The sequence below is a fragment of the Anabrus simplex genome, chromosome 2 (assembly GCF_040414725.1).
Source record: "Anabrus simplex isolate iqAnaSimp1 chromosome 2, ASM4041472v1, whole genome shotgun sequence".
NCBI classification, from domain to species: Eukaryota; Metazoa; Arthropoda; class Insecta; order Orthoptera; family Tettigoniidae; genus Anabrus; species Anabrus simplex.
In genome coordinates, this window is record NC_090266.1 from 612,292,627 (window position 1) to 612,316,869 (window position 24,243).

General features: G+C 42.5%; 2 protein-coding genes across 2 annotated transcripts in view; one reads left to right on the forward strand and one right to left on the reverse strand.

Moving 5' to 3' along the window:
- Positions 1–516: 516 nt before the first annotated feature.
- LOC137498373 (uncharacterized) lies at positions 517–6,108 on the reverse strand. Its single transcript, XM_068225827.1, has 2 exons — positions 5,958–6,108; positions 517–2,108 (listed from the first exon to the last, which is right to left on the reverse strand). The coding sequence occupies exon 2, from the start codon at positions 2,102–2,104 to the stop codon at positions 830–832; it is 1,275 nt and encodes a 424-aa protein (XP_068081928.1). The 5' UTR covers positions 2,105–2,108; positions 5,958–6,108; the 3' UTR covers positions 517–829.
- Positions 6,109–15,022: 8,914 nt separating this feature from the next.
- Cerk (Ceramide kinase) overlaps positions 15,023–24,243 on the forward strand; it is a 338,420-nt gene continuing 329,199 nt past the window's right edge. Inside the window, exon 1 of the mRNA XM_067141010.2 lies at positions 15,023–15,203. Within this exon, the coding sequence (XP_066997111.2) occupies positions 15,077–15,203 (127 nt within the window). The 5' untranslated portion in view covers positions 15,023–15,076. The remainder of the gene's footprint in view (positions 15,204–24,243) is intronic.

The following is a 24,243-nucleotide window of genomic DNA, read 5'->3' on the forward strand; positions in this document are numbered from 1 at the left end:
AATGGTCATTGAAATTTTTACTTTACTAATGTGGTTATGTTCCCTCTTTATTGCCTCCTTGGCTCTCTGATGAGAGACCTTTCATTAAGCTCTATACTGGAAGTAGTAAGATCTGTCATACTTCTACCCCTGCGCTCATTTACGCGCTTACCTCTTACATACTCCTGTCTATCAAAATGCACTGTGACGTCCTCGTCTGAACAATGTGAGTTAGGACTATTAATTATAGTTTGGCGGATACATACCTTTCCGCAACACTCATCTCCTAGCTCTGACAGTTTATGAGCAAGTCTAAATCTTTTGCAACATCTTTTGCAAAAACAGCAGGAACATAATAATAACAAAATAACAGCAATTGTTCCTCCACCTATATAAGACAGAAAATTCAAGTTATCCAATTTATGATTTTGCTTTAATTCATCCTCCTGTTCAAGTATTAATTTTTCAACTGCCTCTACTTTATGACTTGCTAATTTTAATTCCTCTGCATGGTGAAGCACATTTACCAACGGTATCTTTCCTTCATCCTGCAATTGACTCAATTTAGTGTTAATTCCTAAATGATCGCAACAGTCATACTGTAACAATAGATCAGGTACAAACCCTTGATCTTTGGTACTATTTGTTTTAATTACATTTGAAGATTGAATTTTTGATTTTGGCCCAAAGGCCGTACATCTATTAAACATTGTTATTATTCCTGTACCTGTTAACTTAGCATCACTTGTGTGCAACTCTTGACATACTACTGTTATTTTTACCTCCCGTGGAGCGATATAAATCCATTTATTTTCTCTTAAGGGAAACCACATTACTTCTTGTACTCTAATTACATTTTTTGACAATCTTGTGGCATAACCTGTGCCCCTGTCAACAATTTTACTACACATTCCTCATGTGAATGAGCTAGTTTGATAGCAAACTCTTGTTTGCATACCTTAAGTTTATCATTCAACCTCTTACAATTATTAATTTGATTTTCAGTTAACATTACATAATTTTGCCTGTTCTGGTCCAAAAGAATAAATTCATTTTCACTATTAATAAAAACAAAGTTTTCTACCTCACCATTCACTCTTGTTGGGAATGGTATAACCTTAATAAGATCATATTTTACCTTATCTACCAAAGGTACCTTTACAATGTAACCAAGTATCTCTTTAGTAATGAACACTTCAATCTCTGCTATTCTAGTTATTAAATAGCCATAAGCCAGTCTCAACTCAACAGGTAATGTCATTCCTGGTGGGAAATTATTCTGTGCCTTTGAAAACGACCTTATTATATCACTAGGACTTATAATCTGAGGTTGTAAGACTCCCTTTTGAGCCAACATTATTCCATTTAACAGAATCTCATAATGATCTTTTAATTGCGCTAAGAATCCTTGCGTGTCAATTAAATGCCTATTGACCGCGATTTCAATCTCCGTTCTCCTAAATGCGCTTTCTATTTGCTCAGTCTCATCCTTCAGATATCCCCGTATTGTTGCTATATTATCGCTTAATTCTTTTTCGTTCTTAGCGACGTCATACAATGAGCTATTCATTGATTGTAACGTACTTTTTACTACAATCATCTGTTCTTTCGCGATTTTTAACATCGACAAATTCTCTGATTCAAGATCCTTAATGTGACTTTGATAATAGGCTGCATCTTGCGAATCTAAGGTTCCGAATAAAATTTTAGCAATACTTCCTACAAAATTAAGAACTCCTCGCTTCATTCTATTCTGATCTGAATTTTCCTTCTCCTCAGTCTTAGTTGTTTGTCTTATTAATTCACGCAAATTTTGAGTTTTATTTAATTGCATAATTAAAAGCTTTACCTCATTCTCACACGTATATGTTAAATTTACTTCCAGTTCTGAACACAATCTCATGGTTCTCTGAATGTATTTCTTACCAACATTATACGCATCATTTAACGCTTCTAAATTTACATAAGTTACTACCTTCCATTCAGTGTTATAGAGTTGAACTTCACCTAGCTTGTCGAAATAAACCCCTGGGGTGGACTCATATGGTTGGAGCTGGAAATCAATTGCCTTTCCTCCTTTCGTAAATATCGCCATCACTGCGATCGCCGCTGCTATCAGCGCCATTGACCTGCAAGTAACAGATTTGTGTTACCTTGCGTTGCTTATAATTTATTACTGATTGTTCACAATGTATTTACATACAATTTTCCTCCTCATTTAAATATATAACTTGAATCGGTTACTGTGTACTGTAACGCGCTTCCCTCGCTTATTCATATTCAAAACGCAGTTCACTCCTGAAACTTCCTGTACTGTGTACGGGCCAACAAAGTTTGGACTTAATTTTTTGCTACGACCTCGCCTTACTGAATCATTTCTTAAAAGAACTTGGTCTCCTATCTTAAACGTTACTTCGTTTATTCTTGTATCATACTGGACTTTATTTTTCAACTTGGTTTCTATTAGAGTTTTACGTGCTACCTCGTGACTTTCTCTAAGCCTTCGAGCTAATTCCACCACATAGCTTTCGTGTTCATTATAATTCTTCTCGTTTGGCTTTCTCTGCAATGTCCCTGGTATATTCGCCTTTCTTCCAAATACTAATTCAAATGGTGTGAAATTAGTTGACGTACTTTTCGTTGTATTGTATACAAAAGTTGCCATTGAAATGAACTTATCCCGATCGTCTTGGGTTTCACATACATAGTGTCTCAAAAATTCAGCTAATACTGCATGAGACCTCTCTAAACTTCCGTTTGACTGTGGCCTAAATGCGGCAGTATGAATCTTCCTAATATTTAATAATCTACATAATTTCTTCATTACTTCGCTCAAAAAGTTGCTACCTTGGTCAGTTAATATTACACTTGGTATTCCAAATGTTCGTACTACATTGTCCATCAATGCCCTTGCAATTGTCTCTGCTTCTTGATTCATTGGCACTGCTACTAAGTACTTCGATAACTGATCTTGACACGTTAAAATAAATTTGTTTCCGTCGAGTGTAAGTGGAAGTGATCCGACTACATCTAACGCGATATTCTCAAATACAGTCTGTGGTGTGTCATTACCATAGTCGCCTTCGTATCTGGCTTCGTAAACTTATTAGTTTGACATGAATGACATGATCGAATGTATTGCTCTACATCTTTCTTCATTCCTGGCCACTCAATATAATCTTTTAACCTAGCATACGTGCGTGTAATGCCTTGGTGTCCTCCAACTAAAGATGCATGAAATTCTTTCATAATCTCTTTCTTTTCATCCTCTGTTAATTTCTCTGTGAATTTCTCATCTGTTTCCATTTCTGAAACTTCTTCTTGTTCAACCTCATCTAATTTGTGTATTCTGCTCAGTGCGTCTGCATTTGTATTTAACTTTCCTTGTTTATAAACAACATCGAAATCGTATTCTGCTAACTTCAATCTAAATTTTAGCAATCTTGAGGTTGGATCTTGCACATTAAATACCCATTTAAGTGGTTTATGATCCGTCACTACAGTGAACTTTCGTCCTAAGACATACGGTCTAAAATACTTTACTGCAAATACAATTCCTAACATTTCCTTTTCTGTTGTTGAATAATTTCTTTCTGCCTTATTCAATACTCTAGATATGTATGCTACTGGCAAATCGCTTCCTACCTTCCCTTGCGACAATACTGCGCCTAACGCTTCATTGCTTGCATCGGTTGTTACAATAAACGGCTTCTCGAAATCTGGATATTGTAAAATCGGATACGTTATCAACTTATTCTTTAAAGTCTGAAATGCTTCCTCTTGTTTAGTTTCCCATTTATAGTCTACTTCTTTCTTTAAAAGTTCATACAGTGGTTTAGCAATTTTGCTATAATCTGGTATAAAACGTCTGTAATATCCCGATAATCCCAAAAATCCCTTAAGTTGTTTCGTGGTCGTGGGTTGAGAAAATCTCTCTTAACTTCCCCAAAACGTCGATAATTTTATTATTATTATTATTATTATTTTACTGGATCTCCAAAATAATTTTATAATTTAATTTCATTTAATAAACATTTCATTCACTTTACTCCCGCTAATACGTTTGTCATTAATCTCATGAACGTCACTGACATACGTTTATATTCAAAATTACGATCTAATGCTGAAAATACTGTGTTTTATTTTTTGTAATATAATTAGCATAAACACTTAGTTCCATTTACTCCGCTAATTAATCTCATGAACGTCATTTGCATAAATTTATATCAAATGCCTATCTAATACCGAAAATGTGATCTTTTCAATATCTTTTTCTCTGCTTCAGCTTGATAATAGCTACTGGCTAAATCAATTGTCGAGAAATAATTCGCTTTCCCTGTTGAGTTACTTAACTCCGTAGTACCTGGTATAGGGTACATGCTACCGATCGTAATCTCGTTTAATTTTCTATCTAAATAAAATCTATCATTACATTCTGAACATATTTCAAATATCCTTTCTCTATCACACTTTAGCATATGATCTGCCCTAATTAGTTCGATTAATCTTCGAGTTCTCGATTGTGAACATTCCTGTGCGTCACTTTTTTCTACTTTCATTACGTGCGCAATTTCATCTTGTCCTATGTCATATATAGTTTCCGTTCTCGGACATACTGTTATTGCTTTAGCTTCTCTAATTTCTATTTTATGTTTATCACCATTTACTTCTATGAATTCCTCCGTGAAATTAATTACAGAATCTATCAATAAATCTCTACCTATCAATCCGTCTTGTGACAACTGAAATTCATCATCTACTACATGCAATTTGCATTGAGATGTTCCCAAAGTTACCTTCGCGGTTCCACACGTGAATAGTGTTCCTTTGCTAACTCCTAGCAATTTTAATCTATCACTTGTATCTATCTTTATTTCCTTCGGTACGCATTGTTTCTTTATTACACTTATTTCTGAGCCTGTATCGATTAAAAATCGAAAAGGTCCGTGTACATCATTTATAGATAGTAAAACTGTCCCTTCATTGTTATTACACTTATTGTGTACTTGGCCTATGTGAACACTTTTAGGACCTATAACCGGCCTTGCGTCATGATCCTGTTCTAGTTTTCCGCCTGCTTATTCTCGTAACCTTTACCCATGTAATTAGTGAATTGCTGCGGTTTACTACTTTTACAATTTTTCTCTACATGCCCTGTTCTCTTACAACGTTTACAAACTATTACTCTGCACTCTCGTGAATAGTGCCCTTCCTTATTACAATTGTAACACGTTATTGCCTTAACTTTTTTTGGTCGCATTTTAAGAAAACATGAGGATGCCGAATGTCCTTTCTTATTGCAATTACTACAATATTTATCTCTCCTAACTGATTCACCGTGCTTTTCCTTACTTGAGAGTACGGCCGACTCTTCTTGGGCCGCTACCTCAACTGCTAAACCGAAATCATCCGTAATGTTCCTACTACGGACAATCGTTTGAATGCTTTTATCAATTAATCCTTGTACAAAACATGATATCCCTAACTCTCCTATTAAATTCGCTCTATGAACTTTTGCCTCCGGTTCGACTCTTGCCGTGGCAACTTCTTTAAGTTCGCTTACCATTGCATCCATTCTCGAACCCCAAGCTATTACAGATTCATCTTTATTTTGCTGTGCTTTAAACATTTTACATGCGTAGTGATCAATAGTCCTACGCTCTCCATAATTTTCAAACAAAGCTGCCTTCGCTTTTGGCCAGCTCGTAACATCCTGTCTTACTAATAACTTGCTTCTAGCTTCACCCGTTATTCTGGTAAGAACATATTTAAAAAACAGCGGATGTTCATCTGGTTGAACAAATTCTATTGCTGAATCTACATTTGCACAGAACTCTTTCAACCTACTCCGATTTCTCCCGTCAAAAGGATCTCCGATTAACTTGAACGCTTGATTGATATTAATATAATTGTTATCTGAATTATCACTGGCACTTCCCACTTCAGAATTAGACATACTGATTTTGAGTTTGGCTTACCTTACAATATTTGGTCTTCTACTGCGTGCTGATGGTGAGCTGACGACGTGCAGGTACGCCGGGTCGATTGCGTCTTCCTTCCTTGGACTCCTATGAATCCCTCTGCTACTCCGTGGGCCAGCCCTTGCGCCTTCTTGGTTCTGCTCTCTGTCTGCTTACGGACTTCTTCTTCCTCCTGCCGACCGCCCCTCAGTCTACTAGGATAGACAGCCACTGGACTTCTTCTTTCTCCTTCGGACCGCCCCTCAGTCTACTAGGATAGACAGCCTCCGGACTTCTTCTTCTTTCTTCCGACCGCCCCTCAGTCTACTAGGATAGACAGCCGCTTAGGAAACCACCAACGCCTGGTTAAGAGTTAAACAACCCTGGATGGACGTCGAACTCAGGACCAACCCCACAAAACTGACACCAGTTTTTCTTCTCCTGTCGTATCCCGGTCAACAGGTGAGACGCCGAGCGGTGAGTGGAATCACCTGATGGCTAACAACAGTACTAAAAACGAAAGGGATATAAGATGGTAATTTATAGGCGTTAGGTAAGTTGGTTGTTAAGAGTTGAAACTCATATGATTTCCTATATATGTGCGTATATTGACAGATGATGTACAAAGAATATACACGTACAATTGAAGTCGGTCACGTATTGTGACGTACTGGAACTAGCCTTCCTCAGAACGGCTACTCCAAGTAAATGCAAGTGGACTCTAAAGCATTAGAGTACCACTGAAATTCTAAGCGATGTTAAAAACAGAGTATCGTGAAATCTCACAGAGATTCCTCAAGCTTTAAGTTGCCAACTACGATAAAACCCAGAAGAACTCGGGCTTAAGTCGAGAATCAAAGTATGAATGGTGAATACCAAGTGTTAGCACCACCGTTCAACCTGATCTACTAAGAAATATTCTAAGTAGCGAGACCGCTTGGAGAATTGATCGCAACTCTCTAACGTGAGCGGAAGGCAAGGCTCCCAAAGCGAAGACTAATGCAATAAGACGCTTGTTCCTTCAATTACATACGTATTTAAAGGGACTAGCAATATGATATGAGGGTCTCCCCTCCTCTCAGATAAAGCCTTACTGGCTTACTATTGGTGCTACCACCTCCCCCATGTATCTCAAATCCCACACTATGCACGTGGCAATATTTATTAACATGAACTTGACTTCTCGCCCTTAAACCTATGCTCATAAAATAACTCCCCCATTTCTAATACTTGTCATCATAAACATGACACTGCGTCCCGTTTCACTTAATTGGGTCGCCCATTAATTTTAAGTATGGTATCCTTCAAACTACCCCCATTTTCTTGCCATCTCCAGACGACAGGACGTGACTTTTCAGATTTGTCCGTATCGACTTCCTCGTGAGACCTCTTGACCTCACACAACTCTGTTTTTAACTGTCATTCTATATCACCCCCAACACATGGCTGCTTCGACAGCAAGGCCAATGGATTGAGTTACCAAAATAATCACTATGTATTACTTATGTGCTGCTACTTGATGAAGGTTCGTGTCCCTGGACATGACACCGTATTAATGTCACCCTGCTCTCGATTTCTGCAACTCATTTCCTCCTCACATTTTTCCATCCTCAGCAGTTCCTCCTGTGTCCACGATCGCGACCAATTTCTGCCTGAAGTAACCAGACACCTCCCCACTATCTTGACTCGCAATCCCTCCGCTCTAGCACGCCACATACGCCACTTATAGACATCCAACCGCACCCTATCTTCTTTCTCTATCTCAGCCTTCAAATAAATGTTCGATCCTTTCAAATTTCCAGCATTCCTCAGAAGTATATCAGCCATCAGGGTTGATATTAATCTTAACTTCACCGGCCTATGTCCCTTGTTCCTTCCCACTCTATATATATCATCTATATCAACTTCAGAAAAGTTTATCTTCATTTTGTTCGAAACTATGTCCACCACTTTCAATACTAATTCCACTTTTGATTCTGTTCCTTCCTCAGGTACACCATACACAAACACATTTTTTCTTGCCGATTCGTTCCTCGCTAACCTCACTTCTCTCTTCATTGCTGTTAATTCCTCTTCCAGTACCACCACCTTCTTTTTCAAGCTCCCTACCTCATCTTCTATCTCCGCTAACTTGTCGTTTACACCTCCAATTTCTTCTTTTATAAAACTTTTTAAGTCCTTCATCTCCTTCATTTGGGCTGCCTGATGTTCCTGCATCATTTCCTTAATTTCTTCTCCTTTGCTTGCTTCCTTCACCACTCTCTTGATCTCTTCAAGCTCCTCCCAGCCGAACGGTCCCTGGTTTGGACCCGGATTCTTTTCTATACCTCCTACCACCAGCAGCGTCGCAATAACCGTCGCACACAACATAATCTCCAACAGTCCTTTATAACCACTAATTTCTCTTCCTCTCTCAACTCCACCTTCCTTCCAACACTGCCTTGCACCATGCCATCTTCCAATTCTTAGCCTGTATTGCTGTATCGTTATTCCCATATTGCGCACCTCAGCTCATTCACACGTCCGCACTTCCCGATGTCTCGCTCGTGACTGGATTATGTTAGTAGCCTAAGTGTAGTGTTTGTGAATTTGTTTTCAATCCATATTCATGAGTTTTTCTGAGTACGGTATTACATTTGACAAGAGCCGTTTACCGCGGTCGTATTGCAGCAGTAGCGCGCTGGCAACAGAGGAAAAGCGATACTCATTTGTTTTGCGAAATGTCAATTTAGAAGTAAGGCCGTGCGGAGTATAATGTGTGCGCGCGTGTGTGTGTGTGTGTGTGTGTGTGTGTGAGAGAGAGAGAGAGAGAGAGAGAGAGAGAGAGAGGAGTGAGAGCATGAAATATGAACCGGCAGGCCACCCCGCCGCTACTCCTGTCCATGAAAATCCACAGCGTGCTTCCAGTCATTCGACTGGGTCAGGAATGGAATGAATGAAGACCCCATCTAGCGGCGAGGATAGGAATTGTGCCGGCTAACGAAGCCTGTCGCACTTCTCTGGGGCAATGATTAATGAATGACAAATGAAATTAAATGATACTGAAGAGTGTTGCTGGAATGAAATATGACCGGGAAAACCGGAGTACCCGGAGAAAAACCTGTCCCACCTCCGCTTTGTTCAGCACTAGTGATGTGCGCGAATGACGCCTGGAATCGCGAGAATCGGTTTTTACGACTCCGAGGTCTTACTCAATGTCGCATGCGAGGAATCGGTTCCCGATGACGTCACCAGAGTGTGCTGGGCGTACTCACTAGAGTTGAGTCTTCCGTATGTAAGTGGGGCATATTCGAACGTGCAATATTTACTATTTCTTTTGTATACAGTGCCAACGACTGTAGCCGTGTTGAAACTCCGGATCCCGTGAGATCTCCGAAGTTAAGCGACATTGGGCGTGGTCAGGAGTTGGATGGGTTGCCACGCGCTGTTGGTGGGGGGTAAGGGAATGGAGGAGCGGAAAGGAACTGGCCACCCTACCGCACGTAAACTCCGGCTCAGGAACACCTCTGCGGAGGTTCGGACCTGCCTTCGGGCAGAATAACCCTTACCTTACCTACCTTGTATACAGTGAAATGTCTTATTGGTTGTCATGAATGGCTGGGGCTGTACCTTAATTAAGGCCACGGCCGCTTCCTTCCAACTCCTAGCCCCTTCCTGCCTCATCGTCGCCATAAGACCTATCTGCGTCGGCGCGACGTAAAGCAAAAAAAATAACGTATGGTTGTCATGAATGAATTATGCCATATTCTTTCTTTCTTAATCTGTTTACCGTCCAGGGTTGGCTTTTCCCTCGGACTCAGCGAGGGATCCCACCTCTACCGTCTCAAGGGCAGTGTCCTGGAGCGTGAGACAATGATTCGGGGGATACAACGGGGGAGGATGACCAGTACCTCGCCCAGGCGGCCTCACCTGCAATGCTGAACAGGGGCCTTGGTGTGGGATGGGATGATTGGAAGGGATAGACAAGGAAGAGGGAAGGTAGCGGCCGTGGCTGTAAGTTGGATACCATTCCGGCATTTGCCTGGAGGAGAAGTAGGAAACCACGGAAAGCCACTTTCAGGATGGCTGAGGTGGGAATCGAACCCACCTCTACTCAGTTGACATCCCGAGGCTGAGTGGACCCCTTTCCAGCCCTCGTACCACTTTTCAAATTTCGTGGCAGAGGCGGGAATCGAACCCGGACCTCCAGGGGTGGCAGCTAATCACACTAAACATTACACCACAGAGGCACAATTAGGCCTATGCCATATAATAATGAAATAATAATTTATCCTGGTTGTCTGGAAATCGCATTATACAATTCGACACTGGGTGTAGCAATCGACATTGTTATTGATGCTTATACTGTATTTTTCTAATGTGGTTTTGAAATATCGCTAGTATAAACGTATAACGTCTGTGGAATTAAAGTCACATTTTTAATAAGTACACAACTTGTTTCGCAGGATACCTGTCTTCCGTTACATTTAATTTGCAATGGACATTTCATGCCACTGTCAGACTCATTGGCTGAATGGTTAGCGTTGAGGCCTTCGGTTCAGAGGGTACCGGGTTCGATTCCAGGCGTGGTGGATATTTTAATCACCCATTTTGGCCCGGGGCCTGGGTGTTTGTGTTTGTCCCAGCACTTTCCTCTTCATATTCAGACAACACACTAAGCTGCCAACCACCACAGGAACACGCAATAGTGATTACATCCCTCCACATAGAATTGGAGTCAGGAAGGGCATCCGGTCGTATAACATGGCCAAATCACCAAGTGCGATACAGTTCGCTCCCGCGACCACACAAGTGTGGGAAAAGTGTTAGGAAAAAAATTCTTCTTCTTCTTCTTCTTAATCTGCTTACCCTCCAGGATTGGTTTTTCCCTGGGACTCAGCGAAGGATCCACCTCTACCGCCTCAGGGGCAGTGGCCTGGAGCTTCAGACTCTGGGTCGGGGATACAACTGGGGAGGATGACCAGTATCTCGCCCAGGCGGACAGGGGCTATGCTTAACAGGGGCCTTGGTGGGGGATGGGATGTTTGGAAGGGATAGACAAGGAAGAGGGAAGGAAGCGGCCGTGGCTTTAAGTTAAATACCATCCCGGCATTTGCCTGGAGGAGAAGTGGGAAACCACGGAAAACCACTTCCAGGATGGCTGAGGTGGGAATCGAACCCACCTCTAATCAGTTGACCTCCCGAGGCTGAGTGGAACCCGTTCCAGCCCTCGTACCATTTTTCAAATTTCGTGGCAGAGACGGAAATCGAACCCGGGCCTCCGGGGGTGGGAGCTAATCACAATAACCACTACACCACAGAGGCGGATATTTCATACTACTCCCCCATGGCACTACAGCCATTGAAGGGCCTTGGCCTACCAAGCGACCGCTGCTCAGCCCGTAGGCCTGCAGATTACGAGGTGTCGTGTGGTCAGCACGACGAATCCTCTCGGCCGTTATTCTTGGCTTTCTAGACCGGGGCCGCTATTTCACCGTCAGATAGCTCCTCAATTCTAATCACGTAGGCTGAGTAGACCTCGAACCAGCCCTCAGGTCCAGGTAAAAATCCCTGGCCTGGCCGGGAATCGAACCCGGGGCCTCCGGGAAGAGGCAGGCACGCTACCCCTTGACAACGGGGCCGGCATTTCATACCACTGCTGAATATTATTATGAGAAACTGTCAGAATTAGCCTACTATTTTTGTTTTCATCACTGCTTAACGTTAGTTAAGATTGTATCTTCATTACCGAGCAGTGTTATATTATGTCATAATCCCCGTATAAGTTCTGATTCGTTTACAATCCATTCAATTTGATCAGTTTCAAACAGAGAATCATATTTTCTGATCAAATTACAGTCGCATTAGAGTATATAATTCCAGGACACTACAATGAGAGCAGGCATGGCTTGTAAAGTGACCTGGTTATAAACCGAAACGAACACACATTCGTGCTGCACGTGTTTACGTATCTGCATCATAGATTGTGCTACTAGTTCCTCGGAATCGATTTCGGAATCGGGTACCCGATTCCCCAGGCATATGGAATCGACTCTTCGTGATTCCAGTCGCAACCCATCACTATTCAGCACAAATCTCACATGGAGTGATCGGGGTTTGAACCACGGAAACTAGCGGTCAGAGACCGGCGCACTGCCGCCTGAGCCACGCAGGCTCTCCACTCCTGTCTATGCGGCGCTTAAATGAGCAAACTTTGACACCCCAGAACAGGTGCTAAATATACGACTGGGCATCTAATTTTGATATGGCTGAAAGAAACATTCCTACTGAAGTCGTTGTACCAAGTCTCAATCAGATCGGAGATTTGCAGATAGAAGGGTTTCCTTGTCAGATACTTTCTGACCATCGTTCAAGGTATCACTAATACTATCCAGGCAGTATTCGATTTGCTTTAGATCCATCAGGAAATTAGTACCTGCCAAGCTGACACGAAGGCCTTGATGTACGTCAGCTTGCACAGTAATGGGCACGCACGGAAGGAGTATGGAACACTTACAGTATTTATTAAGAAGCCTGTGCTTCTGCGGGTATACGTCGCTCTACTGAACGTTTCGGTAAACTCCTCCCACCTTCTAGTAGTAGCTTGAACCATATAAAAGCGACAAGCTATTGGCAGAAGATTTCGAGGGTTCCACTCGTCAAAGAGTCATAGGGCCCGAATACTTGCGCTAGTGGCACTCTTCCTATGTGGAGGGATGTATTCACTACTGCGTGTTTCTGTGATGGTTTGTAGTATGGTGTGCTGTATGTAAATGAAGGTGTATTAAGACGAACACAAACACCTAGCTCCCGATCTAGAGGAATTAACCATATGTGGTTAAAATCACCGGCCTGGCCAGGAAATGAATCCTGGGTCCTCAGAAACGAAGGCCACAACACTGAACATTCAGCCAAGGAGCCAGTATATTATGCACTTCATCAGTGTCATTTATAAAGTATCTCGCCTAAGTAGGAATTATTTTTGAGTGCCCACAAGAGCACTGTAGACTACCTACTACCGGGAGTGTTCTGAGTTCGATGCACGGCAACTTCGGGTTGACTTTCCAACATAGTGTTACGATACAAGAGCATAAATAAGATTGTAAATAAAGGGTACAGATATCTGCACATGGTTATGAGAGTATTTAGGGGTTGTAGTAAGGATGTAAAGGAGAGAGCATATTTGTATCTGGTGAAACCTCAACTTGAGTAAGTTATGGTTCCAGTGTATGGGACCCTTACCAGGATTACTTGATTCAGGAACTGGAAAAAATCCAAGGAAAAGCAGCTCGATTTGTTCTGGGCGATTTCCGACAAAAGAATAGCGTTACAAAAATGTTGCAAAGTTTGGGCTGGGAAGACTTGGGAGAAAGGAGACGAGCTGCTCGACTAAGTGGTATGTTCCGAGCTGTCAGTGGAGAGATGGCGTGGGAGGACATCAGTAGACGAATAAGTCTGGATGGTGTCTTTAAAAGTAGGAAAGATCACAATATGAAGATAAAGTTGGAATTCAAGAGGACAAATTGGGGCAAATATTCGTTTATAGGAAGGAGAGTTAGGGATTGGAATAACTTACCATGGGAGATGTTCAATAAATTTCCAATTTCTTTGCAATCATTTAAGAAAAGGCTAGGAAAACAACAGATAGGGAATCTGCCACCTGGGCGACTGCCCTAAATGCAGATCAGTAGTGATTGATTGATAGGATTCCATCCTAAATTTCCGTCTGAGATCGAAACCATTCCAAATGACCCGGTGATTCATGCAAGTGGGGAAAACTTAACGAAGATCTTTTTGTGCCTGTGGTTGAGCGTCGGGCTGACTTATACAGGTTTTTGCCGACGCTGGGATAGGAAAGGGAAGGTAGCGGCGGTGATTTTAATTAAGCTATTTCCAGGTTTGCTGACAACGGGGCTCGTATCTACAGTCTCACGAATGCAAGCTTATAGCAACATCACCCGATCCGCGTAGTGAACTCTCTCAGTGAGAGTTTTTTCAATCTGTTTTACGTCGCACTGACACAGATAGGTCTTATGTCCGGCTCCATGGCTAAATGGTTAGCGTGCTGGCCTTTGGTCACAGGAGTCCCGGGTTCGATTCCCGGCAGGGTCGGGAATTTTAACCATCGTTGGTTACTTTCACTGGCACGGGGGCTGGGTGTATGTGTCGTCTTCATCATCATTTCATCCTCATATCGACGCGCAGGTCGCCTACGGCAGTCAAATCAAGAGACCTGCGCCTGGCGAGCCGAACCTGTCCTCGGACACTCCCGGCACTAAAAGCCATACGCCATTTCATTTCAGATAGGTCTTATGGCGACGAGGGGATAGGAAAAGGCTAGGAGTGGAAAGGAAGCGACCGTGGCCTTAATGAAGGTGCACACCCAGCATTTGCCTGGTGTGAAAATGGAAAACCACGGAAAACCATCTTCAGAGCTGCCGACAGTGGAGTACGAACCCACTATCTCCCGAATGCAAGCTTATAGCTACGTGATCCAAACCGCACAGCTACTTGCTCGATTATTATTATTATTATTATTATTATTATTATTATTATTATTATTATTATTATTATTATTATTATTATTATGCGAAATATTTTAGCTACACACCCCAAAAAGAATGATACAACGCTCAGAGCAAGTCACCCTACTTGAGGAAATAGGATGTAGGTTTATTTATTTATTTATTTATTCATTTATTTATTTATTCATTCATTCATTCATTTTTCTAATTTTCCTCCATGGAGGTGGGTTAAGATGAATTGTGGCGTCAGAAGGGCGTGGCCTGACTCCTGATTGAAGATTGTTTCACATTCAGAGATCGAAGAGAGCCTGTGAGATAATATACGACGTTTTATACATTCACGTGCGGTTAGCCTTATGTTCAGTCAAGCAGACCTGTCGATCCTGAAAGAACAGAAATGCGTAGAGCAACGTGAAGACAACATAACACCGACAAACAAGTAAATGTTATACATGGCACTCTACGGAGCAGGATATACTGGACATAGTTACTATTGATACCGCTAGATAGCACGCGCTACAGAATTCTGTTCGTTGTATGACAACTGGTGCTGCTAGCGGTCAGACGGTACTTGTTCTTTCAGCTGATAGCCCTAACCTAGCTCATTGATTAGTTCATTTTCATTTGTGTACAATGACAGACGCGGGTGAGCAGGTGTGCGATCCGGTGTTATTAAACACGTTTCTTATTCGAAAGAAGAAATGTAGAGTATACTTTCATCGAGGAACACTCATTTGGGAGACGGAAGGAGCACCATACAGTAAGTCCTGACATCATTACTCTTGCACTGCGCCGCATGCACCTTTGCGGAAGATTTATGGAGGAGTGTGAATAGAACGTCTTACTATAAAGCATAGCCGTCGAGAATTAGTTTTTTCTCTCGCACATGTCAGTTTTAATTTGTTTAAATGTACTCATAATTTATTATTCTTAAATATTCTTAATTCATTAAATTTTACTTCCATCAACCGTACACAATTTTGGAGGGCTTTACAAACTGGAGTATGTACATGGCTCAAGCCATGTCCCTTACAGAATGAATTTTCGAAACATAAGTTATAATTTTATGCCATACGGATGTTTTTAATAAGCTCAGAGTTTTCGTTTTTGAGATCTCGTGCATTCCCGGCAACATAGCTAATTTTCTTTCGCTCTGACAGCCGTAGAATGGGTGGTTCAGACTACATATAAAAATGAACGTTTCATCGCAATAATTGTAAGACTTGAGGTACGTCACTCTAAATATGCGTTCAAATTTTATGTCGTATTTTAATATAAAATACTCTTGAATACACTCCGAGTTTCTTTGAACCCCGTGTGTTCTCGACAACACGACCAGATTTTCTATTCCCTGTGACAACCGTAGGATCGGACTTCACATAAAAATAATAAAAAATCCCTCGAAATTTAAGTTAAAATTTTACGTCGTATTTTAGTATGAAATTTTCTTGAATACATTCTTTTTTCCTCTTTCTTTTATGAAACTTCGTACATTCCCGATAAAGCAACTAGATTTTCTATTTCCTCTGATGGCCGTAAGATCGGTGGTTCGGACTTCACTCAAACAATGAACGTTTCATTGTAGTTCTTGAGGAACATCTCTTACTTTCGATATTTACTTCGAATTTCCCTGTACTTTGATCAGTCAATAAGAAAGAGATTCTGTTTTAAGCAAGTCCTACTGTTCCGTTTCATTTTTGGGATTTGCAGTCGGTTTGAAATCTTTGTTATTCAGGATTAAAACATAGCTCATGTCAGACTTGATCTCAAAACTCCCATTCCTTTTCCTTTTCATTCACTAAATCATCTGTAACTGTGTTAGGCAAATAATCTGTCACTGAGCCTCTAAGAGACTTCATTCTGAAACAGTTTGTTTATAACTTTCTCTCTCTCATCTACTCTCTCTCTCTCTCTCTCTCTCTCTCTCTCTCTCTCTCCCATGCACACACATACACTCTATGAGTATTAGCCTACGGTAATAGTCGAGGGTTCAATCGATTTAAAATACCTCTGGGAGGACAGAGTAACATTCGGTCAAGGGGTTGGAATGAAATACGCGATAGCTGACAGCAAAGATGTCTGTCTGTTAGGTCATCAGCCCAGAGGCTGGTTGGATCCTCAAATAGCACCACCAAAGGTTATGCGGTTATAAGGAAACCCCAAAAACCAATGGCAGGACCAAAATGAGGCATACTAGGCAAGATGAGGAGTGATGTAGTTTGCCATTGCTTTCCTCACTAGGTCAGAAAGTACTATTGCAGCACGACTGACCCTATGAGCAGCACCTTTCATAACACTCAGATGCACTAGTCGTGCTCTGAATGTCATTACTCAGCACTACCCATATCCCAGCAACTTCCATATTGTCACAGCCATGGATGAGACTGGGACTTCGGTGGAAGCTACACTTTACTCTGGCCTGTGCCAGGAGATGGATGCAAAAGTACTGTATCCATCAAGAAATGACAGTGGGCAGACAGCAAAGATATATTTTAATATTACCTGTCTAGCAGCACGAAAGATTTGATCCCAGTTCTCACACACAGTTTTTCCTTCATTCCCCAGTCTAGTGTCTATTGTGTACGCAATGTTAACGTGATAATTATCTTCTGAACCATTGTTGTATATACCTTAAAGGTAGTCATTTCCTACAGGCATTAGTACTGTTTGTTGGTGATGTCTCCACAGCGTACTGTCGGTTTTTTTAAGATGGAGTAACTATCGCACTCATTCCATTAAGGCGTTAGAATGGGATGTGAGGATGTATTCTCCGCATCACAGATAGATATTCTATTCTCTGTGACAATGCCTTTGCTGGCAAGATGTAGTGTTTACAGTGCACTGTGTCTTCTGGTATGGGCTAGAGCAATTTTGTTACTTTCATTGATCTGTCTCTGTCTTATCCTTGGCTTTGACAATATGAAAGTGACTGAGCTATGAGCGATGCTAGTAATGCCATTCCTTGTACAGCCAGTCCCTGCTATGAATGGTATGAAAATGTTGCTCATAGGGTCGGTCGGTGCATGCATTTCAGTGGGCTTGGCAGACTGATATGTAATAGCAACTTCTGGCTCAGTGAGGAAAGCAATGGGAAACTACCTCACTCCTCATTTCCCTAGTACGCCTCTTCAGTGATGCCTAGACCATCTATGACAGCTGATGGCAGAGCTGTTGAGGATCCAACCAGCCTTAGGGCTGAAGACTGAACATACAAGCCGTAGGATCGGTCGTTCGGACTTCACATGAAAACTGAACATCCCTCGAAATAAGTTCATATTTTATGTTGTATTTTAGTATGCAATTTTCTTGAATACATTTCTTTCTTGTCTTTTTTGAAACAGGAATAATAAGATTTTCCTATCGGATTGTGGTCTGGATTCCACGAACACCTGTACGTCTCGTGTGTTCTGATCCCTGGGCAAGTTTCCTTCCTGTCAGATCTGAACACGTCGCCATAAGACCTATCTGTGTCGGTGCGACGTAAAGCAAAAAAAAAAAAAAAAAAAAAAAAAATCTGAACATGGCTGAATGGTCAGCTTAGTGCTCTTCGGTTCACAGGGTTTCGAGTTAGATTCCCGGCCGGGCCAGGGATTTTAGCCGCTTTTGGTTAATTGGTTAATTCCTCTACCTCGGGGCTGGGTGTTGGTGATTGTCATAATACACCTCTACATTTACATATAACACACTACTAACCAGCACAGACACACGCAATAATAAATAGGCCTACATCCCTCCTCATAGAGGGGGTGTCAGGAAGGACAAAGTTCCACGCGAAACAAAATAATGTAAATCCAAAACAAACAACAATAACTTAAAAGCTACAAAATCGTTCATAAAATATGAGTCAACATCGCAATAAAGAAATCAAAAATTTACTTGATTCAAACTTGAGAGGTAGGCCTAATACAAACCCTAAAAGTAGACATGCAAGAAGTACCAGGGCAGCGCGTGGAACAATTTCCTATCAAGACACGTTATCTGGCCTATTTATAACGGAGGCTACTCACGGGTCCTGTAGTTCATTTTTTGGAGCATTCATTCCGCACTCTGATGTGGTGCGGTGGGCCTCTCTCGGTCAGGACATAAATGTTGCGGTCATATGAGTTGCAGTGAAGGGTGGGAAGGGAGCGGCTATGGAAACGTCCCGGCATTTACCTGGAGATGAGAATGGGAAACTTCAGAAAACCGACGGTAGGGTTTGAACCCACTCGCCTCCCGAATGCAGAGTTACACCGTAGCAATCTGCTCGGTACATCACTACTACTACTACTACTACTACTACTACTACTCCTAAAAGCTTTCATTCAGAATCCCGATGTTCAACGGCAGGCACACTCTCAGGCTAGGAGATGTGTTGTGGTGATTTGAGGTGCAGAGAAGGTGAGACGAGAGCAGCCATGCCATATAAAAAGAACTGTTGCGGCATTCGCAATAGTAAGGATAATGGAAAACAACGGGAAACCATTCTCAGGACAGCCGACGGTGAGATCAGGCCACCGCCTCCCGAATGCAATGCAGAGCTGTAAAGCCACGATCAAGCCGTGGCCACCGTTAGCCGTTGATACTCTGATCGGTGCATTGCTATTACTACTACTACTACTACTACAACTAAAATGTTAACATTCTGCATCCTGATGGGGTACGGTGGGACCAACCCGACTGTCTCCCGAATGCAGAGCTGTAAAGCCGAGGCTTTTCTGCTCGATATGTACTGCTACTGCTACTACTACTAAAATCTTAACATTCCGTACCTTGAAGGGGCACGACGGGCCTCTTGGACGGCTTTCACACTGCAGGCGGAGCGGAGCGTTTCGGAGCCGAACCGATTCCGACACTGAAACAACAAACACATGTAGCAGCGCGGGGTTATTCAAAGTGAAAGCCGAGCGAGACCGGACCGACATGAGCATGGCTGAGCCGTAGGAGTTGAAACAAAATTCTTTGTTTTGAGGGCGTTTACGGCGGCCGATTCCCCTTACGTGCGAGAGGGTCGATTACAAATTTCTAAGCTGCAAGTCATCATGCATATTGCTGTAATACTGCGTATCACGTGTGCATTACCTTGCTACATTTCGAAAGGTCGTGTTCTGTTTGGCTATGGTAGCACGTATAGTCTGAAGCATGTAGTCAAACGTCTTGGTACTCATTCGAAAGTATCTCCAGAAACGTTCTTCTTCATTCGTAATATCCTCATATAACGTATGAAATCCTCTGTACTTCTCACGATCAATATTCAAGTCATGAACCCAGTAACGTCTCCTTTTCTATCAGTTTCCCGCCATGGACTATCTAGGAGCAATAAAACAGAGGCTGGTGGTAGCGACATACCGATGCCCAGTTCTTAGACACGAACTGTTTTGACCGACCGATCGGCGCAGCTTGTATGAATACACACTCGGTAGGCTCGGTCTCGCCCAATTCCGACACGCTCAACTCCGCCTGCATGTGAAAGCCGCCTTAGAGAGTTTCGCCTTCGCTCAGACCAAGGAGTCTTGAAGTGGTGATTTTAGGTGTGGAGAGGGTGAGGGGTAGCGACCGTAGCCTATAAGAGGATCTGTTCCGGCATTCGCCTTAGTGAAGGAGAATGGAAAACCATGGAAAGCCACGGAAAACCATTCTCAGGGCAGCCGATGGTAGGGACCAGCCCCTCCATTCCCCGAATGCAGAGCTGCAAGGCTAGTAAGACTAACCGCTATTGCGGCGAATCCTATTCTGCTCGGTGTGAATCGCTATATTTATTTATTTATTTATTTATTTATTTATTCTTCTTTTTAATCTGTTTACCGTCCAGGGCTGGTTTTTCCCTCGGACTCAGCCAGGGATCCAACCTCTACCGCCTCAAGGGCAGTGTCCTGGAGCGTGAGACCTTTGGTCGGGGATACAACTGGAGAGAATGACCAGTACCTCGCCCAGGCGGCCTCACCTGCTATGTTGAACAGGGGCCTTGTCGGAGGATAGGAAGATATTGGAAGGGATAGACAAGGAAGAGGGAAGGAAGCGGCCGTGGCCTTAAGTTAGGTACCATCTCGGCATTTGCCTGGAGGAGAAGTGGGAAACCACGGAAAACCACTTCGAGGATGGCTGAGGAGGGAATCGAACCCCCCTCTACTCAGTTGACCTCCCGAGGCTGAGTGGACCCCGTTCCAGCCCTTGTACCACTTTTCAAATTTCGTGGAAGAGCCGGGAATCGAACCCGGGCCTCTGGGGGTGGCAGCTAATCCCGCTTACTACTGCACCACAGAGGCGGACTATTTATTTATTTCCTTATTTGAAAGCTTTCATTCCGTACGGCGGGCCACATATAGATTAACGCCCTCTCTCAGTCCAAGGAAATTTGTAGAGGTGATTTGCTAGTTGTTTTTTTATTTTTTTTTTACGTTGCACCGACACAGATAGGTCTTACGGCGACGATGGGACAGGAAAGGGCTAGGAGTGGGAAGAAGCGGCCGTGGCCTTAATTAAGGTACAGCCCCAGCATTTGCCTGGTGTGAAAATGGGAAACCACGGAAAACCATTTTCAGGGCTGCCGACAGTGGGATTCGAACCTACTATCTCCCGAATACTGGATACTGGTCGCACTTAAGCGACTGCAGCTATCGAGCTCGGTGGAGGTGATTTGAAGAGCGGAAAAGGAATAATAATAATAATAATAATAATAATAATAATAATAATAATAATAATAATGGCGTGTGGTCTCCGGAGGGGCCTCGTACAGGTATTTGGAGTTGACGCTATATTGGTGATCTACGTTTCTGTGATCATGGGGACCTTCCTCAGATGAATTCTAATGCTGAAGACGGCGTAAGCACCTGGCCTCTCGAGTCTCAGGAATTAATTAATGAAAGTTAAAATCCTTGACCCGGCTGAGAATTGAACCCGAGACTACTTGGACCAAAGAGACAAGCATGCCAACTATTTAGCCATGGAGCCGGACAACGGAAATGACGGAGTAGCGGTCGTGGCATTCACCTTAGTGCATCACTATTTATTTATTTATTTATTTATTTCTTCTCGCTTACTGGAGTGGGCCTTCAATTCTACTAGGAGCGCACCACTATGAAACCGAGTGGTATTGGAGTTCGGATGGCTGTAATGTGCATGCAAGTGTAGCAAATACGGTAGAGGACACAACGAGAGAGAGAGAAAGAGAGAGAGAGAGAGAGAGAGAGAGAGAGAGAGAGAGAGAGAGAGAGAGAGAGAGAACATTCTACATAAAAGTCATTCCAACAGCTGAGATTTGTCTGTTTTAGTCATCAACATCCCATTTGCATTTCTCTTATCACCAAACACCATCTAGCATCGGGAATGAGTTTTGATCGAAGCGTTTCTGATTCATCTTAAGAACTTTAGCCGGGCGGAGTGACTCAGACGGTTGAGGCGCTGGCTTTCTGACCCCAACTTCGCAGGTTCGATCCTGGCTCAGTCCGGTGGTATTTGAAGGTGCTCAAATACGTCAGCCTCGTGTGGGTAGATTAACTGGCACGTAAAATAACTCCTGCTGGACTAAATTCCGGCACCGCGGCGTCTTCGAAAACCGCAAAAGTAGTTAGTGGGGCGTAAAACGTATTATTATTACTATTATGATTATTATTATTATTATCATTATTATTATTATTATTATTATTATTATTATTATTATTATTATTATTATTATTATTATTATTAGTATTAAGAACTTTGAATATTGCGGTGACTAACACGTGAGAACGCACACTTATTTCTCACTTCTAAACTGACGAGCGGGAACTGCGAGAAGAGGTACGGGCTGTGGGAGGGAGGCACTAGGCTCTAGTGCGCCCGCCAGTTGGCCTGGATTCGATTCCCGACTATGCTATGTATTGAGGACTGATTTTGAGGAACTAGAATGGAGTGCGCTCGGCTTTCACGTGACGTAGTTGAGAAGAAAGCGGTTTAATCCAGAATTCGGAAGTTGTTTTCCACGATTACTCACTTCATTTCCAGACGGTACCGAGCGAGATAGCCGCTTCGTTCCCATCCTAGCCCCAGTCTGTTAGAAATACAAACATCGCATGGACACAGGATATCAAAGAGGCTGCACTCATAGACCTGCTCTCTACAGTGTCCCAAGTCCCGTACATGAAACAGCAATACATTTATATCAGGTAGAGATATTTCTTGCAATCCACAGGGATGTAGAAGTAGGAGTGGCGATTCAGTTCCGATCAATAATGACATAATTATGTTCTCGTTCCATACTAACTAAGAATTGTACTCAAGACCATTGGTATACCTAGTAGCGACTACAGAATTTTGTCAAAAGGGAAGGGGGTAAATTTGGTTGTTCAAACGCAATTTACCGTTACTTTAACTGCGTTCTTGCTACTATTATTATCAGGTCTGAAATGCATCAATGAATACCATAAAATATTTTGTTTTAATAATTGGAAGTATCGAACTCACTCAGGATAATGAAGACACTCCGATATTGAAATCACACTCTATGAACATTTCTTACATAGCGCTCCATTCCACTTTGGTCTATTAATGTTTTCAGTAGCCTTAACCAGAATGCTGAAGTTTATTATTATTATTAATAATAATGCTATTGTTTTTACGTCCCACTAACAACTTTTGACGGCTTTTGGAGACGCCGAGATGCCGGAAATGTGTCCCTCGGGAGTTCTTTTACGTTCTAGTAAATCTACCGACACGAGGCTGACGTATTTTAGCACCTGCAAATACCACCGGACTGAGCCAAGATCGAACCTGCCAAGTTGGGGTCAGAAGGCCAACGCCTCAACCGTCTGAGCCACTCAGCCCGGCAGTATATTATTTATTTATTTATTTATTTATTTATTTATTTATTTATCCGTTTACCCTCCATTGTTGGTTTTTACCTCGGACTCGGCGAGGGATCCCACCTCTACCGCCTCAAGGGCAGTGTTCTCGAGCGTCAGACTTTGAGTTGGGGATGAAACTGGGAAGGAAGACCAGTACCTCGCCCAGGCGGCCTCACCTGATATACTGAACAGTGGCCTTGTTGGAGGATGGAAAGATTGGAACGGATAGACAAGGAGGGGGAAGGGAACGGCCGTGGCCCTAAGTTAGGTGCCATCCCGGCAATTGCCTGGAGGAGAAGTGGGAAACCACGGAAAATCACTTCGAGGATGGCTGAGGAGGGAATCGAAACCCCCTCTACTCAGTTGACCTCCCAAGGCTTAGTGGACCCCGTTCCAGCCCTCGTACCACTTTTCAAATTTCGTGGCAGAGCCAGGAATCGAACCCGGACCTCCGGGGGTGGCAGCTAATCACACTAACCACTACACCACAGAGGCGGACATTATTATTATTATTATTATTATTATTATTATTATTATTATTATTATTATTATTATTATTATTATTATTATTATATGTGGTCGCAGCTGTTACTTTGAATGTAAGTAACTAACGAAAAGCTTCAATTATATTTATTATACTAGGCTACATTGTTTTGTGTTTCACTTTTGAACAGTTTAGTTATATACCATCCACTACACCATTTCCCATTTGGTTGGCTATCCTCATGTACAGATGAACAGCCAAATATTTTCACATCTCTGTAAACGTGAAATATAAAAAAATCGATTTCGGCTATGTTCGACATTGTACTGTTGCATTTTGCCACATGGCCCGTAGTTTTCACTCATTGTTATTAGTCGCTCTCATTCCTCCTCTTGACATGCACTTGTGTGCAGAACTGGTGACATTATAAGCACATGGCACGCACGCTCCCACGTAGTCCCGTGGGTCAACTGTAGGCTACAAAATTCGTGCATACCGTAACAGCCAAGGTTTGA